Source organism: Syzygium oleosum, unplaced genomic scaffold (genome assembly GCF_021117445.2).
Source record: "Syzygium oleosum isolate NSW1041296 unplaced genomic scaffold, Sole_v2.1 Sole_v2.64, whole genome shotgun sequence".
NCBI lineage: Eukaryota > Viridiplantae > Streptophyta > Magnoliopsida > Myrtales > Myrtaceae > Syzygium > Syzygium oleosum.
In genome coordinates, this window is record NW_026607548.1 from 268,977 (window position 1) to 286,777 (window position 17,801).

A 17,801-nucleotide genomic window follows, 5' to 3' on the forward strand; every position below is an offset into this window, starting at 1 on the left:
TAAAAAAAACCTAATTTTTAGGTTTAGTCTAAATTTGCTCCGAACTTTTCTTTATTTAAAAAAAAACCCATTACTTTGTTGATGTAGATTTGTTATTGACGTGGAAGTGTCATGTCAAGTTGGGATTGGATCATGGGGTATATTGTTGAAAATAAATTGAATTGTAGTGATTTTTTTTACATAAAATAAAATTCGGAGCAAATTTGGGACTGGACTTAAAGTTTAGGGTTTTTTCTAAGATCAAAAAAAAATTCAAGGTAGATTTAGGACTGAATCTAAATTTTGGAATTTTTTTTAAGATAAAAAAAATTCGAGACAGATTTGAAATTGGACTTAAAATTGAGGTTTTTTACGGAATTAGGCCTTTAAAAAACAGACAAGAAGAGCAAACCCGAATGAATTAGGAGCAACGGTGGCCATTGCATTAGGTTGTACTTGGAGGGAGGGGAGCGGAGGAGAGCGTCTTCATGATTCGAGAGACATGTTACCACGCACGTGCTCCACGTGTGGGCGCCCATCATTCGTGGATGTGGGGGCGTGCACGTGGTTGGGATCGGCCAGTCGGAACGATGGCTCATGACCTCTTCTTTGGAACCCACTAAACGACGTCGCATGGCTCTCTCTCTTGTACAAAAGTTGCCTCGATTGTAATGTTCTGTCTTATAATTTCGGACGCTGAGCAAAGAATTCATCGTTCGAATTCTCTACGTTATAATTTCCAATCCAAAAATTTAAATTTATAAATAAAGGGAGATCGTGTATTCATAAAGAGCATATAAGCCCTATAGTCAAATTCATAGTCAAGTGGTACGGAATATTTTACAAGACATATATATTCTATACGCAAGAATTAGTAGACTCCAAAAAAGTAATTTTCTCTCTATTTGATTTAGATTCGAAAACAGTATGTTTTCCAGATGATTTCGGCTTAACCTAGCAAGATATTTTGACATCAACTTGATTCGGTATCTACACAATTTTTTGAGCGACGTGTCATCAGTCGAAATATTACGTGCAAATAGCCCGCTAACACCGGCCAATTTAACGTCATAATTTGTGACAAGAACAGAAATCATAAATCGGGTTTATACTTTGATTTCTTCTTTGCAAGATACTAACTTTAGGCTTTCAAGTTTTTTTCTTCAAATTCAAGTAATCAAGCTCAAAAGCTGAAGACAGACCCAGCTCGAAGAAGCGAGACACTGTAGCGTAATTACTGAATACACAATCGGTCGCACTACCCGTCAAACTTCAAGAAGCTCCAAAGACCACAAAGTTCCATTCTTTTTCTACCTTGTGAAAGAAACGAGAAACGAAACTCACCGACAACACATTAACGCGGCCGAGTGAGGCTTCCCTCCTCCTTCAAATTTACCGCACGGGAACGAACTCGTCGCGAGCAGAGAACGAAGGAGACAAAGTTCTTGTAAGTTGCAACTGGGAAGCAGTGGTTGTGCGGGGTCGGTTCATAATTGCAGTCTTGTTTTTTTTGAACCGGAAGACGTACGACGAGCAGTGATTTTTCTGCCCTCTTCCGCGTTTCATTCACTTGTTTATTTTTGTGATGTTATGATGAGGACTGGCATGGTTTGTTGATGTCGGTTGGAGATTAGAATATAGGAGACTTCAGCTATTTAATGAACAGTGTCAGTGGAAGTTGTTGTTGTTCTTGTAGTCAAGGCTCCATTTGTTTTTCCTTTTTCCAAATCATCGTCTCCTACCTTTCACCTGCAATTCAGAGAGAGAGAGAGAGAGAGAGAGGTGGAAAGACAAGGAAAGCTCAACGCCCACCTTGAAAAGAAGGGGTCTTGGCTTGTGCCCATTTTTGCGTCGTGGAGAATTTTTCATCTTTGGGGGTCTTCTGGGATCTGAATCTGGGTCAACACGGCGGGTTGACTCGGGGATCGAAAGGGTTATCGCCCGTGTTGTTAGCGGTTGATTCGGCGTGAAGGAGGGAGGGACGGGGAGAGAGAGAGAGAGAGAGAGGGGGGGAGGGAGAGTGAGGGGGAGCAATGTCTTGGAAGAGCAGAGGAACAGAGTCTTCAAAGAGCTGGGTCTCTAAGAAATGGACTCTTTTGCTCTGTATCGGTTGCTTTTGTGGTGGGATGCTCTTCTCCGACAGGTAATTTTCTTTTCCTGGAAAATTCGTAATTGAAGTAATCGGTTTTGATGGGAAGCTTCTTATGTAACCTGCAGTTCTGAAGAAACTCTTCGGAGCTTCTAATTGTGGGTTGTGATTTCAATACGAAACTTGAAGAGCATTTTGGGGGTTGTTCAGTGCATGAGGAATAGATATGATGCTTGGAATTGTTACTGGGTCTTGAGTTCATCACCGTTATTTGATTTTCTTAATGCTTCCGGAATGGTGAATTATCATGCGGAAATTAGCTGCATTTTTTCTATCTCTTCTTCATCTTCACTTGTCCATTTTTTTTTTCCGATATCCTCAATACACGGTGAAATTAACAAAGCATATTCCCGATCTTGCAGTATCTTTTGCTCATGGATGCCCATTTGCATGATCTAGCTTTGCCGACTTATTGTTTCAATTGCTATAGCCTTACATTTTCCATCTGTATTCTTGCTATAAATATGTTAACTCGTTGCTTTATTGTGATATCTACTGAAGGATGGAGACAGAACCGGAAGCTAAAGATATTCTAAGAACAATGAATGAAGATGGAAATCTAAAGATTGTTTCCGAAGGCTGTACTCCAAAACTAGTGAGTTCCTCATCTCTCTTAAAGCTTGCAATCTTCGAAAGCTCTAGATCACGGCTTCTTCAATCCTGGAATAGCTGCTTATTGGTCGTGGTTCAAATCTAGTCAAAGAATTTACCAGTTGATCTGTATCCATTTTGTTTAGAAGGACGGAAAGCATGAATCGACGGACATTCTGGGCGAAGTATCAAGGACGCATCATGCTATCCAGTAAGCTATATTACCGGCGATCTTTATCTGGGTTTAGTAAAGCTATCTAATTCTTAACTTCTCCATTTCTTGTCGGATGCAGAACTCTCGATAAAACAATCTCAAACTTGGAAATGGAATTGGCAGCTGCAAGAGCTGCACAGGAATCAATACTTAATGGTTCTCCTATCTCGGATGACCTAAAAATCAGAGAACCAATTACGAAAAGAAAATATCTAATGGTTGTGGGCATTAATACTGCTTTTAGTAGCCGAAAGAGAAGAGACTCTGTTCGCAGTACCTGGATGCCTCAAGGTTTGTTCATTAGCTATCCGCAGTTTCATTAATCTATGCATTTGACATAAGATTATGCATTGACGATTTGTTACGTTTATATCGTCAGGTGACAAGAGGAAGAAGCTTGAAGAAGAGAAGGGCATCATAATGCGCTTTGTGATAGGACACAGGTGATTACCCGCAGTAGTAATCTGGTTTGGTGTTATTCTTCTGAAAATTTTTTATTCCTAGATATTCATCAACCATGGAATCTCTGCATTAAGAAGATAATCCAGTTTTTCTGTCATAGTAGTATCTTAAATGTCATGTAGGTGTAGATTACTAATACCCTCAATATCTTCTCTGAATTTTATGTAGGGGACATAATATAAACACATTTATTTTCCACGGATTACTTTGAAACAAATTGTCGCATCGTCACATGAGAGTTACTGGTATTCATCAGGCAATCATCACAATCATCACATGAAAGTTATAAGCGTTCATCAGTCAATTCTCAGGGAAAATCTTTCTGGTATAGAACAAGCAAATAACTATATCCGGCATTGTAGTGTGATTGCATCCTTAGAAGCAAAACCTATCGCATTAAGGAGATGGATGTCCATTGAAGGCAGATGTTTTAAGCATTTTTCCGGCAAAAGAAAAGATGAGAACTGTTAATTAACTGAAGTATACATCAATTATGTGAGCCAAAAGACAAAGATAATGTGCTGCCTGCTTGAATTCTTGAAATATTAAGCTAATAATCAATCTCTCTTAATAAACACTAATGTAAAATCCAAAGCACCCAGTTTTTCAAACTCTTTTTTTCCCCTCTCTAATGAGCAAACTAATTTTTTTGTTGCAAATTCTGTGATGTTTATTAATTTCCCAAATCATAAGAGAGTTTTGATGACAGTCATCTAATTCTTTTCGCTTTGCCTGGCCCTTCTGCTGCTAGTGCTACATCTGGCGGTATTCTCGATAGAGCGATTGAAGCGGAAGATAAAAGGCATGGTGACTTTTTGAGGCTGGTAATGTCGTTTGTTGGCACGTTTGTTTACTGTGTGATGCAAAAAATCTGATACTATCTGTCAACACATCATTATTCAAACATAAGACTCAACAACTTGTTTTTTCTTGCACTTGTTGATACTCTGGAAACAGGAACATGTCGAGGGTTACCTTGAACTGTCTGCCAAAACAAAGACATACTTTGCAACTGCAGTTGCATTGTGGGATGCAGATTTTTATGTCAAAGTGGATGATGATGTGCATGTAAATATAGGTAGAGATCAGATTCTTTATCAGTTTAATCATATCTTGGAGACTTTACTTTTTTTTTCTTGGAAGAAGGGTCGAAAGAGAAGAATACTAAATGTTAGGGTATGTTTGTTTTGCAGAAGATAAATGATTTGGAAAACATATTCCTTAATGATGGTGTCACTTACAAAAATTAGTCAACCAAAATATTTTTAATCATCAACAACAGTCTATGCCTAAATCATTTTCGTTGATAATGAAAAGCGATACAAGCGACCATTTTGAGGAAACTTGTTTTCAAATTCGTTGATTTTCCGCGAAACAAACGTACCTTAAATGAAAAAAAATTATGCTCAATGTCAGGCTTTCAATTCCTTCAGTCCTTTTAGGGATTTTATATTTCCATATATACTTCTGCGTACTACATGGAAGTTGCTGAAGAGAGTCGCTCCTTTCCTTCGAAGTGCTTTTGAGTTTGAAATTGTAAAATGCCCTGCTAAATATATACCACCAAGAAATAAACACAATGCTTTTGAAAGAGAAAAATTTTTCTGGTATATTGTTAGAATATGCTACTATTTAGAGATCAATTCTGTCATGGTATATAGTTATATTATCTAGGCACAGTTAAATTTCATTTGATTAAATTGTCACTCTGCAGCCACACTTGGAACAACTTTGGGGAGGCACAGATTGAAGTCTAGGGTGTATATTGGCTGCATGAAATCTGGTCCAGTCCTTGCTCAGAAGTAAGCAAAGTATCCTTTCATCACCCTGTTAAACATTTTATAAGTAAGAATTGCCATTTCACCCTGCATTTTGATGATTAGGGGTGTGAGGTACCACGAACCAGAGCATTGGAAATTTGGTGAAGAGGGAAACAGATACTTCCGTCATGCTACGGGCCAACTATATGCTATTTCAAAAGATCTCGCCACCTACATATCAATAAATCAGTATGCTGTTTCCCTTGCATTTGGGAGGATATTTCTTTTTCCCCAAGTTCATTAACGTTTTTTTTTTGTGCTAGCAAGTTCATTAACGTTAACTTGTTGCTTTTCTAATGGTAACACTCTAGGCATGTGTTGCACAAGTACGCTAATGAAGACGTGTCACTTGGATCGTGGTTTATCGGATTGGATGTGGAGCATATTGATGACCGCCGACTTTGTTGCGGTACTCCGCCTGGTAAATTCTTAAGCATTCATCTCTCGGACTCCTTTTACATATATGCTAGAGGAGTTATTGCTTGGCATTGATGAATAAATCTCATTCATGTAGTGTTGTCAAATTTTGCAAATCTTTTTAATTGTCGTCTTGTTGGAGCTGATAAAAGAAAACTAATGTCTTACCAGTGGTGTTTACTCGGTGACTTATGTCATATGAATTGATGCTAATAACACCTCAATGGTGTATGTATGCATGAATGACTTAAGAGTGGCATAGTTCCTGTACGGTGAAGGAAGAAACATGAGTTTGGTGCCACCTGTGACGTCTAGAATGTCAGATCATTTTGTGCAAAAGTATTTAAATTCTCAAATGATGTCACAGATTGCGAATGGAAGGCTCAGGCCGGTAACATCTGCGTCGCATCGTTCGATTGGAGCTGCAGCGGCGTATGCAAGTCAGTCGAGAGAATGAAAGAAGTTCATCGGAGATGTGGGGAAGGCGAGAATGTGTTGTGGAGCACAGCTTTCTAAAGACACGATGACGTTCCCTCCCATCTCAGGAGGAAAACTGGAGCTTTTTCCATGAAATTTGGATATAGAGGAATTGATAAGTATGTAAAATGTAAATGCAAAAACTGGGAGTCAGCATATTATTTTCCACGTTGACGAGGATGAAGGCGGATCTTCGGCCGGGGATATCGGTCTTGCCATGGGGGATTCTGCTCCAACGGAAGGGAGGGAGACCCATTAATGAATGCGAGGCAAGACACTGTAACCAAGCATTCTTTCATTGAACTGTGGTGTTGTTTTGCATGTGATGCCATGGGTAATGAAACTCCACAATAAGTGAAAATGTTAGGCTTAGCACTTTTCTGCTCTGTAAATGTAAATTTGGATGTCTGAGTTTTGAGAATTCTGGTGGAGTTTTATCTCCTAGATTTGAGAATTGTATCTTTCATCTTGTCTCTCTAATTTCTGCTTTTCTTCAGCTAAGGCTCAGCTCTGATTCATCCCCATTTTACTCTCTCTGTGCTTGGGACTCCGGTTGCCTTTTTTGACACACTTTACTTAGGTTCTTGTGAAGGTTAAGATGAATTCAAGTTCCCACGTTTGTGGGGTTTCTGTGAGCAATGGTGGGCCTAAGCTTATCATCTGTTCCCGGGTATTACGTTACATTGCATGGAACCAGAAATGGTGGAGAAGCCTAAAAAATGAACCTTGGCAAAGGCAAATAGGTTCACTTGGGCCTAATGCATCCTGCATTGGTCCTTCACAGCCCTTTGGTCCGTCGCAGGTCGAGCTAGAGCTTTTCCGCACGCCGAGTCAGAAAAATACCACTTTCGATCCGAGAAGCACTTGCCCTTCTATCCAATTTGTTAATCTTTAGGTCGGCCCCGTCTTTGCCGCCCGAGGTTGGAGCATGATGATTCATAATCATATGCATTCGCAAAGCATGAGAAACATTGGTGCGCCATATGATTTTGAGTTTTACGCTCAAGCTCGAGCTTTTAGCATGAAATTGGGTCGTATGGTCAAGATCGAAGTATGTACGAAATCTGTTCATAAGGCTCGTTCTGAGCCCGGCCCTGCGTAAACCAGATCACCTTTGGGCCGCTCGGGCTATTCGAAGTTATGTGTGAATCACTCCTCCGTGCTTTTACAATTTCTTTGGAGGAGGAGGACGATCGCGGTGCGTGCGAACTGTGTCGTGGACTATTGGGATCTCCTTGCTTGAATTGGTGGCGACGTCTTCTTCTTCAAGTTCAAGCATTTGTTGCTTCTCTGTTTCGCACGTCATCTCAGGTGATACAGTTTCTCTTTGTCGATCTGCTCTCTGTGTGTGCTTCTTTTCTCCCACCCACTCCTGCGAAACCCTAATTTTGTTGCTTTTTCCCCCCCTTTGTTTGTGGACGTTGAATTCTGGAGAATCCGGCCATGTCCAAGAGCTCCTTCAAGCTGGAACACCCTCTCGGTTCTCTCTCTCTCTCTCTCTCTCTCTCTGCTTGTGTTGATGCGATAGTCGAATGCGTTGATATCATGAGGAATTGAGCCTTTTTGAGTTTGCTTGGCACATTAGGCTTTCTTTTTTCTTTCCTTTTTTGGGCATGAAATCGTCCTTGTGTGAATGACTGAGAGGGCTGATAGAGAGTTGAGCTTTCGTGGGTTACTGGGTTTTGCTTATTTGACTCCTTTGTGTCAATTCTTTACTTTCTTTGTTGTTCCTGCGCGCCTGATCCTTTGGGATTCCTTGTTCCTTAAGCTGGTGGTAAGACTGATACTTAGGGTTAATGAATTATGGAGGCCTTTATCTGTGATTACTTGTTAGGATCTGGGTATAGCAGAGTGAAGTAGTCTTGAATGATTGCTTGTTTCTTTCTGTGGTAATGGATCAGGAGCTTTTGGGTATTCTGAGCGCCATAATTGTTTGTTGGGTCTGTCAAAGTGATGGATTTCTTAATGATGGAATCCTTGCTCGTTGTGTACAAAATCGTTTTACGAATTTATATTGTAGGCTTTTAGTGAATATTGAATATGGCCCATTTGTTTAAATACCCATTTCCAGTTTGCTATAGTATTAATTTGCAATTCGAAATTATGAATCAGTCTTAGTATAGCTAGCATTGCTCTCGATTTTCGGTTTAGTTAAAACTAATGGACTCTACTCTATCTCTGAGTAGTGATTGTTCCCTCCATTAGTTTCAGTCTTGCCCTGGAAATTCATTTTGGTGGCACTCGACCATCATGCTTCTTTACCTTTTGTTTGCCTTCACTTGTGTGGAATGTTGTTTACTCATATACCTTAGCGAGTAAAATTCTGTTGGCACGGTTATTTACGTTTTAATTACATTTATTCAATCTTTGTCACCAGAGAGGAGGCAGGCAGAAGCTGCCCGAATCAGGGAGAAATATCCTGATAGAATACCAGTATGGAATTTTCATCTTGTTATTATAAGGAATCAATGTGTATGTTTTTTTGCTTTACTGTGACTGTGGGCATGGTTTCAAAAGTTCTGTTCAAAACCTACAGGTCATTGTGGAGAAAGCTGAAAGGAGTGACATTCCAGATATCGACAAAAAGAAGTGAATTCCCTTTTTTCTTCTATTAGTTGACTCTGTATCTTAGCCCATGTACTTCCTCTCAGTAGGGTAATTTCCGCCCTCCAAAATGGTTATATCCGTTCATCCATGTCATGGATGCAGGTATCTGGTTCCTGCTGATCTTACTGTTGGGCAATTTGTTTACGTTGTCCGAAAGAGGATCAAGCTTAGTGCTGAAAAGGCCATATTCATCTTTGTCAAGAATATCTTGCCACCTACTGGTGAGGAAGCTTAGCTTACGATTACACTGCTTTAATGTTCTTGGCCAGCATGTATCTGTTAGTTTGCTTGAATTATTCGCTTTTCTATCGTTGTAGCTGCTATGATGTCCGCAATCTACGAGGAGCACAAAGATGAAGATGGTTTCCTTTACATGACTTATAGCGGCGAGAACACATTTGGATTTTGAGTCGAATTCAAGTGCAACTTTATCCTTTATCCTATGTATATAAGATCCTAAGAGCACAAAACTTTAGTAAATGTAAATTGTTTGGTTACCCAGTCCTTAAGTGAGTTGCACCCTCACAAACGCATCCGTTTCTTTATTGATAAAAAAAATTTGGCGGTATCTTCTGAACTGGAAGCAGTAGAATTTATGGCTTTTCATGAGTGGATTCTCTCTCTCTCTCTCTCTCTCTCTCTCTCTCTCTCTCTCTCTCTCTCTCTCTCATAGTTATATGTATCATCTGGGCTGGCCTAGCACATGCAATGCGCAGCATTCATCTACTCGCACATCTCTTGGTGCCTCCGAGGAGGTTCCGTCGCCCCATGAATCTGCCATCAAACTTGTAGGTTGCAATTTCCTTCGTGAACATCAAGATGCAAATCGCTGAAACAGAACACGTTGGACTTGCCGTGGACTGGAAGTCACTCTAATTGAAATAAAATTGCTTGCCAAATATATAATCTGGGAAGTTAACTAATGCAAATGTATCCTTTAGTGGCAAAGAATCCAAATCTTGTTTCATGTTTGAACATATTACAAATGGACATTGGTTTCAAAATAGAACGGTTATGGCCAAATTGGGAAAAGCTTGATCTTCCTCGCGGAACTTCCTCTCGAGCATTTCACCCATATGGCCACACTCCTGTATTAAGGTTCCACGAAACACCTCTCTTGACTCATTGAAATTACACCTAACTTCTACAAATGCAAAGCAGGCTCCTAAGCATATTAAAGTCATACATTAGATAGAATCATAGATATCATATGGTGTTTAGAAAGTATAAGACATACAAATTATGATAATACAATCCAAAAGGAAGCAGTTTTTCTAGATATAGCCAATGTCAGTTTCATCAGGTCGATGTACCATTGATATGATACGTAATAAGCCCCTCCAAGGACTAATTTAGACGATCTTATAATAAAGGTGAATTGTCGAACAGCTTCCAGTCATTCCCGCATGTGCCTCACCAAATTCTGGATACGTTGTCCCAGGAGCTGGGGACGGGAGTTCTTTCCTTGTCCACGGCAGTAGTGACTGGAAGTGACCGTGCTATCTGTTGCTGCATCTCGAGCCCTCCCATGGTAACATCTGCCCCGGCAGAAGCATAACTTGATGATTGCCTGTTGCAGAATTCACTGTTACTGTCGTATCCTGAAGAAAACTGATTTGCCGGAGGGATGACATTCAGAAGCTTCGACACATCTGCTTGCACGAAAGGAATCGGGTCCAATTTCTCCTTTTCCAGCCGTGCCTCTTGTACCAAAGGCAAACAAATATTGCTGTGAGTGTCGATGTCAGGGATGGAATGCCCCAGATTCCCTTTAAAGAAAACATTTGAAAAGGAACATAGAAGGTTAGAGTCATGTAAGAAACAGTGCTGATGAAAAAACAGTTCAAATGTTCATTAATTAAGTGTCTTTGCAATTGCTAAAGTATGTTTAACCTCTCTGAAGGGTTGAAGGGAAGACATTAAGTAGCTTCGACAAATCTTCTTCTTGTTGCATGGTGAAGTTCTGCTGTGCAGTATCTTTTTCGACTTTAATTCCTTCTTGTACCAAAGGCAAACCAAAACCTTTGCGAGTGTCAATCTCAGAATGGGAATGGCCCAAGTTCACTGTAAAGTGGAAGAGATAAAGTCACTCTGTTTGGCCTATAAATGAGAGTGCAAGAACAGATGGGGTAAGAAGGAGCAAGAGCATTTGATGAGCATTTGCCAGGATAGCATTAACCGTCATAGCATTCATATAGGCTACATAGCTCTATGGATGTAACGACTGTGAAATCAGAGCAATCACAAGCAACAACAGTCTTCAAAGCAAATGGTCTAATTAAATCAGCTAATATCCATGTTGCGAGCCGCAGTAGTAGCGAATCAATAGAAGGTAACATAGAGTCCCACCACTTGAGTTGAAGCTTTGAAGGCGAAAATCAGGAAAAAGAAGAAAATACGTGCAAGGCGTGCAGTATGCAGATATAGACTAAATCATGAGATGCCAGAAGCAGCGGCAGACTACTAAAAGCTGCAGCGTTTTCTCTGTAATGATACCTATTATCTTCTTAACTGATCATCCTCGAGCAATCGTTGCAACCAGTCAGAACTAATGTTTCTTAATATAAATAAAAGAACAAACCTGCAGAGGGATTCACAGAGCTTCTAGCATCCCAATCACAACCAGACCTCAAGGAGACGTCGAGCTTCTCCACTTGCAAGTTCATGAAGCTTTGCATCTGCGGGTTTTCATTAGATAGTGCTTGAGCCTCCTCCAGCAAATCCTCCAATAACTCACTACCACTGCAATACATACCCCGTCTCCGCTTCATGTCTGTCTCTGGTTTTCCGATTTGGGATAGGTACAATTGGCTTGAAGGGAGCTCTGATTTTGAGGGAAAAACTGAAACGGATGACAAGTATCTGTCTGAATCCAGCTGAGTCTGCACATACTGAGGTGAACTCACATTGCAACTCAGTGGACTAAATTGAAAAGAACCCGTGTTAGGCAACTGGCTTGGTGTAGGAACAGATGGAAGCGGAGAAGAACCGAGTGAGATGGGCAGAAAAGAGAGTGAAAACCCAGTGGTGTCCTCGTAACTGCCCTTCAGCCTGAGAGGAGAGGATGCAAGAACTGGAGTGGTGTGAGTGTTGGTGAATGTGCTTGCGGGACAAGCAAGAGAGGGAGAAGGGTAAAAGAGACAATTGTTGAAGCTTGATTTGAGGTAATGCTGAGAATACTGTGGTGAGAGAAGCATGCTGCTAGGAGTTTGTGGCAGGTCTTGGCTGATGGGTCTTGGTTGGGCTAGGATTTGGATTGGGGTCTGTGTGTGAAGCTGGGTGGTTGTATTCGATCGGGGTTCTGTCGCCCGCGGTACTGATGAAGACGGCAGATGTTCAGGAGTGATGTCGTGAGGATATAGAGGAAGGCCTTGGCGGATCCGGTGCTTGATTCTCGTATTCCAATAGTTCTTTATTTCGTTATCTGTTCGCCCAGGTAGCTAGACAGTGTTGAGGAAGATTTACAAATTGTTTGAGAAAATACAAATGTGCAGATTGTCTAGGAGCATAAAACCAGGCATAAAATGGCAACCACATTAAATTGAACACAAAATAAGAGCTAAAACTCGGGTCTTGGAGAAAAGCAGACCAACTGTACATGGTAATTGGTATTTGGCTCTCGTCTTGAGAAAGACTGAGAAATTTTTTTTCAGCCCCGGAGGAACATGTGGTGAACAGATTTTACTCAAAACAACCAAAATCATAACACAAAATGGCTCCAATGCTGAAGTACCACCACTACCCAAGTTTTCTGGGAAAGGAATAAAACTTGATCCGCCATCAAGCATCACACAATATATCATTACGAAATCAACTTCAGAGCACGAAAAGATGAAAAAGCACGGCGTCTATCCGATCAAACTCTCCGAGAATAGCTAATACTAGAGAACTTTACTAAACAACCACATGCCTTAAACCTTTAAATGAGGCTCAATCAGTGCAACAACAACCATCCATACAAAGCCACAAAAATACTCAATTTATAACCAAATCAAGCAGAGGAAAACAGAAGAAGAGCCAGAAAAGGCAGAGTAAAACAACACAGGAGACATTACCTGGGTAGCCATGCGGGCCCATTTGTTGCCAAGCTGAGAATGCAGCTTGAGGATCAACCTCTCTTCCTCAGGAGTGAAAGCGCCTTTCTTCAAGTTGGGTCGGAGGTGGTTGGTCCACCGGAGCCGGCAACTCTTGCCGCACCGCGCCAGACCCGTGTTCTTCTGCACTGAATTCCAATTCCCCTCTCCATTCTTCTTCACATGCTCAATCAACACCGCATCTTCTGCCGCCGTCCATGGCCCCTTCTTCAGCACCAGCCCACCTCCAACGCTGCCAGCACTGCTAGAATCACTACTACTCGACCCGATTGATTGTCCATCGCTCTGTTGCTGCTGCTGTTCTTGTTGTTGTGTTGATGCAATTCCTTTTGTCATGAAACCCAACTGGAGGGTGGGATCAGTTGCACATGCACAGAAAGCTCATTCCTATGTGTTTGTGTTTGTTAAAATGGAATTGTCCTGGGTTTTCTTTTCCGAGCTTTGATGGGTTACCTTGGGAATTTTTTGGTTCTGGGTTTGTGAACTTTTCTGTGATTTCAAGGGAAGATGTTCTTGTTCATCCTCTGTGGAATGTAGGTGGTTGTAGTGGTGTAGGGGTTAGTGAGATTATGTCCTTTCTTTTGTCTCTTCTTTTTGCATGAAATGGGAGTTAAAACAGGACAAAAGAAAGTTGCCCAGAATTTCAGGTTAGATGCTTATGGGTGCCAGTAATGGTTGGAAACTTTTTCTTGTCAAGCCCATCAAAAGAACATTCAGAATGGAAAAACTCACTATCCGCAAAAAAAGGAAAAAAGAAAAAGGAAGGCGCAGAATTTGATGGTTGGGGTCAATAAGGGGACATTTTTGCTGATGGGAACAATCAACAGAAAATCAAGAAATATTTTTTTGTCTGAGCAGCTCTCATGCTAAAATGAACAGAAAATCTCACCAGGACCATCCCAAAAGAAGGCCCCTAATTTGAGATTGCTGCTCCCGAGACAAAGTCAATGTTTTCTTGTGAGCGGAGAACAATCAACTGGAAATTCGATTGGGAAACCGTATGCTGCTGATTCTAGGACCTTGGTTTTCACAGAGAAGGAGAAAGAGAGGGAGAGAGAGAGCCATAGGAGAGGAGCTAGCATGTCGTTTCAGGTTTCATTGGCTGACCCATTTATTAGGCACATGATTCTTTTTTTTGTAAACAGGGCTTCTTTTTTTCGCCCCGTAGTTTTCCTCCTCTGATTGATATGTGCAGATACAGGCTTGATTCTTTGATTTGTACACTGTAAAGGGAGAGCACAGGACAGGCTGGCGATTGTGAGGTGGTGCACCAGCTACTGTGGCGTGGTTGTCCCCTTTAAGGATGCAAAGCATGCGTGTAGCAAGGCACGGGATCTTTTCTGACAGTCTGCAAGTGAACAACCAATAATTAGTAGCGCTGGTAACAATGTGGCAGATGCTCGCACATGTGGAGACAAGGTCTAAATTAGGAGCACTTCCCTCTTGAGGGATCATCTTAATTTATCATATCCAATCTAGTTTCACTGCAATTTTTGCATGCAGTGTCCTCCCACATACATAACTATTCATGGAAAATTTCCATATGCGGCTCTTTTGATGAAATTTAGATAAATTTTGGGCACAACGCTCTTCCCAATGGGGAATTGCCTCCTCGATGATTCCAGAATATCCCTTTATATTGGGGTGGTTCTTTATTGGCTGTACCAAGCTTGTGTTTTCTGATGAAGATTAGCAAAAGAAGAGTCCCATGTTTTCTCGTGAAAAGGCTTCTTTGGGGGCCGAAGGAAGTAAAAATTAGTAAAGTTGGAACCGTCGATTTTGGTAAAATTCCATGTAGAAGCTAGTGGAACCCATCTAATTTGATGGTACAAATGAACTCTAGGTGCATGCACAAACACTTACGAGGGCTCCACATGGCTGGTGTTGATCCGTTGTAGATCGAGTGATCTCAACCGTAAAAATTTATGTATTCTGTACGGGGCCTATCATTTAGCTCACATTGACTCGTCTGCACTTCTTTACCATTGACCAAGTTATATTTTTAATTGTCAGAATTTAGGTAGGATACACCATAAATTGCTTAGAGTATCTTTGACAGTTCAGTTTTACAGCTTCAATGTTTCCTTCATGTTTTTGCATTGATTCTCACTCATGGTCATTGCAAGAGTTTCACCTCTTGGGTTTGCCAACTAAGCCTGGCTGTACTTCCAAATTAAGGAACTAATAGAGGCGTTTGGTCTCCTAATTTTGGCCAGATAAAAAAAATGAAGGTTTTTGATTTTGCCAATCACGAGCTCCGATGTAAATTTGACCTCAACAAGATCCTCATATTATATGCCTTTTGTGTTGTCTTGGTGCTAGGAGATTCTGGCACTTACCATAAGATATAACAGGCAAGAAACAGAGTTATATAGCTCATCTTCTAGCTGTGAACTTCGATTTCATCCACATATTTTACGTTTCACTCCCTTTAATATAAACGCAACAAAAAAAAAGAAGAAAAAACAAAACAAATCAAGCAATATATGCTAAATTATCTTCCCCCAAATCGTTATGTCTTCATTTTTTCAATGATCTTTTGCCTTTTTTCACATGCTTTTAAAACCAATTTGGTATCTACAAAGAAACCAGATTTATGGTAGGGTCAAGACCCTCAAATACGGGAAAAATTATCCAAAAAGTCATAAACATATTGAATTTTACCAATTTACTCCTAAGCATTTTAAATGCGCCAATTGAGGCCCAAATATTTTCACGTTTTGCCAATGGAGTCCATCAGAAATTGCTGACGTGGATGCTAGCCGTCCTACGTGGCACGGCAAGCGATGATGTGGACAATTTTTAATCATATTGTAATTTTCTTTGAATTTTTTTTCCTTTATTTTATTTTTTTTTCTTTTTTCTTTTTTTCTTTTTCCCTCTGCCGACCTCGGGCGAGGGCCGCCCTCACCAGCCTCGCCTAGGATGGCGAGGGCAAACCCTCACCTGATTAGGCGAAGGGCTTCCCTCACCTGAGATCGGTGAAGGGAAAAAGAGAAAAGAAAAAAGGAGATAAGAGAAGAGAAAAGGCAAAAAAAAAGAAAAATTAATAAAAAAATAAATATTATTAAAAATTATCTACAGCATCGCCAGCTGTGCCTCGTAGGACTGCTGGTGTCCATGCCAATAATTTTCAGCTAAAATTAGCTGAATAAACTCAATTGACAAAAGTGTAATAGCTTCGTAACTTTTCAGATAATTTTCCTCTCCCATAAGCTTTTACACGAATAAAGAAAAATGAGCAATGAGTATCCACTTATCTTGATTTTCTCCAGGATCCGATCTTGATTTGGTGGGGACAAAAATAAAAAACAAAGTTCAAGAAAAGGCCTGGAATCAGCTTTTTAATCACATGTTTACATACGCTTATTGTAATAAGGACATCATTGACCACAATTGAAGTACATCGAGCCAAAAGCATGCTGTCAACGAGCAGTCGATACTTTTCAGGAGATGGAACTGAAGAATATTTAAGACGAAAGTAGCTTATTCAAGTTTGTAATATTTGACGGTCCGGAGTTGTCTTATCCCGTCAGGTTGCATTTGCTCGTATGAATTTCAAAGCAAAATAAGATTAAATAGGATAGAATATGAAATTCATTGATTCTCCTATATTCTATCTACTGTTTGGTGAATCGCAATAATAAAGCTGGATTTTTTCATATCATATCGTGTCTATTATTTGGTATTTACTACATATCAATGTAGATGAACCTGAAAATGTGCAAACGGGGATTGTAAAAATCTCTTACATAAGAGAGAGAAAATGTGATCATTTACTTCTGTGATTACGAAAAATATAGTGCTTTAATTCTCTCGCTATTTTCGCGAAACTTCAACAGGAACCGCGAATCTATGAAAGAGAAGGAGTTTCGACTCTCTTGCTGCTTTCAGGGACTTTTGACGCGAACTAAAGAGCTACGAAGAGAAGAAGCTTCAACTCTCTCACCCTTTTCGTGAAACTTTGACGTGAACTAAAAAATTACGGAAGAGTCTCGAAGCTTTGACATGAACCATGTAGAGGACAAGAAGACGGATAAGCTATATTTTTTTAGAAATTGCATTGCCCCTCATTCTTCGAGAATTGGGAAAATCCTTTTTAAGTTTGAATTTATTCATTTAAAATCGGAATTTTTTTACTTCATTGTAATTTTCTTTTTTTTTCATCTTTGTTTTAATTTTTTTTATTCCATTCCACCATTCCTTAATAAAATTTTTATCAAATAATAAATTATGTTATTATACCTAAAATATGTAATAATATAGATACTATATATATATACATAATATATCTTGTAGAGTAAAAAAATTCAAATATAAATAAAAACGAAAATTATTGTTTTTTTGTTATTTTAAATTTTATTTTTAATATATAATTCATATATTATTTATATTTAATTATTAGTTTAATTTTATTATTTAAAAAGTTTGTTATTCGAGAAAAATAACTTTTATACCATGAATATAAAAAATTATATTCACTTTTATCCCACCTCCCTATGGGATGTATCCGACTTTATCGTGTCTTAAACAAGAACCAAACACTGAACATGATAAATTTTATCATGTCGTGACTTTTATTTTGGCTATCAAATGTAGCCTCACAGATTTCTTCTTTGATCAAATTAAACCAAGCGTGAAGATCCTTGGATCCTTGATGTTTGGTTAAGGGTTTACTAGGGAGCCTAAGCTCCTACGAGAGCCTTTGTGGCCTGTCCCAATCCTATTAGGCGAGCTCCACGAATATGTTCTTTATTTTAATGTATGGATACCCGCATGCCTCACACTCCACACTTTCTTCCGTATCTTTTTCTTTCCTGGAGAGTGGGAATACTCTCTGAAAATGTTACACGCTGGTGATCTCGAGATCCGAACGAGAATCGAGATGGAGCCTTTTAAGGACCTACTCAGATCCTAAAAGGCACGCCTCTTGATCGGCCTCTGTCAAGACTAGATTGATTCCCGGAGCCACTTTTTGTTTGTTTCTTTTT

General features: G+C 39.9%; 3 protein-coding genes across 5 annotated transcripts; 2 read left to right on the forward strand and 1 right to left on the reverse strand.

Annotated features, from left to right (window-relative positions):
• The first annotated feature begins 1,257 nt into the window (after positions 1-1,257).
• On the forward strand, positions 1,258-6,589 carry LOC115666680 (probable beta-1,3-galactosyltransferase 2). Of its 2 annotated transcripts, none has more exons than XM_056307964.1 (11): positions 1,258-2,122; positions 2,630-2,723; positions 2,869-2,930; positions 3,013-3,224; positions 3,313-3,376; positions 4,147-4,219; positions 4,353-4,473; positions 5,110-5,197; positions 5,279-5,404; positions 5,527-5,636; positions 6,000-6,589. In XM_056307964.1, exons 1-11 carry the CDS (start codon positions 2,013-2,015, stop codon positions 6,146-6,148), a joined length of 1,209 nt encoding a protein of 402 aa, XP_056163939.1. In that variant the 5' UTR covers positions 1,258-2,012; the 3' UTR covers positions 6,149-6,589. The 2 variants fall into 2 exon arrangements, with proteins under 2 accessions (XP_056163939.1, XP_030444235.2); XM_030588375.2 differs by having other exon boundaries at positions 1,261-2,122; positions 2,866-2,930.
• A 672-nt stretch (positions 6,590-7,261) lies between these two features.
• On the forward strand, positions 7,262-9,325 carry LOC115666711 (autophagy-related protein 8C-like). The gene is made up of 6 exons (XM_030588389.2): positions 7,262-7,420; positions 7,544-7,589; positions 8,487-8,542; positions 8,646-8,698; positions 8,819-8,937; positions 9,034-9,325. The coding sequence occupies exons 2-6, from the start codon at positions 7,553-7,555 to the stop codon at positions 9,123-9,125; spliced, it is 357 nt and encodes a 118-aa protein (XP_030444249.1). The 5' UTR covers positions 7,262-7,420; positions 7,544-7,552; the 3' UTR covers positions 9,126-9,325.
• A 557-nt stretch (positions 9,326-9,882) lies between these two features.
• Positions 9,883-13,271, reverse strand: LOC115666672 (transcription factor MYB97-like). Of its 2 annotated transcripts, none has more exons than XM_056307963.1 (4): positions 12,772-13,271; positions 11,298-12,156; positions 10,610-10,780; positions 9,883-10,419 (listed from the first exon to the last, which is right to left on the reverse strand). In XM_056307963.1, exons 1-4 carry the CDS (start codon positions 13,144-13,146, stop codon positions 10,130-10,132), a joined length of 1,695 nt encoding a protein of 564 aa, XP_056163938.1. In that variant the 5' UTR covers positions 13,147-13,271; the 3' UTR covers positions 9,883-10,129. The 2 variants fall into 2 exon arrangements, with proteins under 2 accessions (XP_056163938.1, XP_030444219.1); XM_030588359.2 differs by having other exon boundaries at positions 9,883-10,485.
• Between the last annotated feature and the right edge of the window lie 4,530 nt (positions 13,272-17,801).

Excerpts from the sequence above, each read along its gene's own strand:
- LOC115666680 (XM_030588375.2), top strand. The coding sequence starts at position 2,013 with ATGTCTTGGAAGAGCAGAGGAACAGAGTCTTCAAAGAGCTGGGTCTCT. Across the intron at positions 3,377-4,146 it reads CGCTTTGTGATAGGACACAG|TGCTACATCTGGCGGTATTC; the intron begins GTGATTACCCGC and ends TTCTGCTGCTAG. Across the intron at positions 5,405-5,526 it reads ACCTACATATCAATAAATCA|GCATGTGTTGCACAAGTACG; the intron begins GTATGCTGTTTC and ends GTAACACTCTAG.
- LOC115666711 (XM_030588389.2), top strand. The coding sequence starts at position 7,553 with ATGTCCAAGAGCTCCTTCAAGCTGGAACACCCTCTCG. Across the intron at positions 7,590-8,486 it reads CAAGCTGGAACACCCTCTCG|AGAGGAGGCAGGCAGAAGCT; the intron begins GTTCTCTCTCTC and ends CTTTGTCACCAG. Across the intron at positions 8,699-8,818 it reads CCAGATATCGACAAAAAGAA|GTATCTGGTTCCTGCTGATC; the intron begins GTGAATTCCCTT and ends TCATGGATGCAG.
- LOC115666672 (XM_030588359.2), bottom strand. The coding sequence starts at position 13,146 with ATGACAAAAGGAATTGCATCAACACAACAACAAGAACAGCAGCAGCAA. Across the intron at positions 10,781-11,297 it reads CTCTGTGAATCCCTCTGCAG|TGAACTTGGGCCATTCCCAT; the intron begins GTTTGTTCTTTT and ends TCCACTTTACAG. Across the intron at positions 10,486-10,609 it reads CCCTTCAACCCTTCAGAGAG|GGAATCTGGGGCATTCCATC; the intron begins GTTAAACATACT and ends TTTTCTTTAAAG.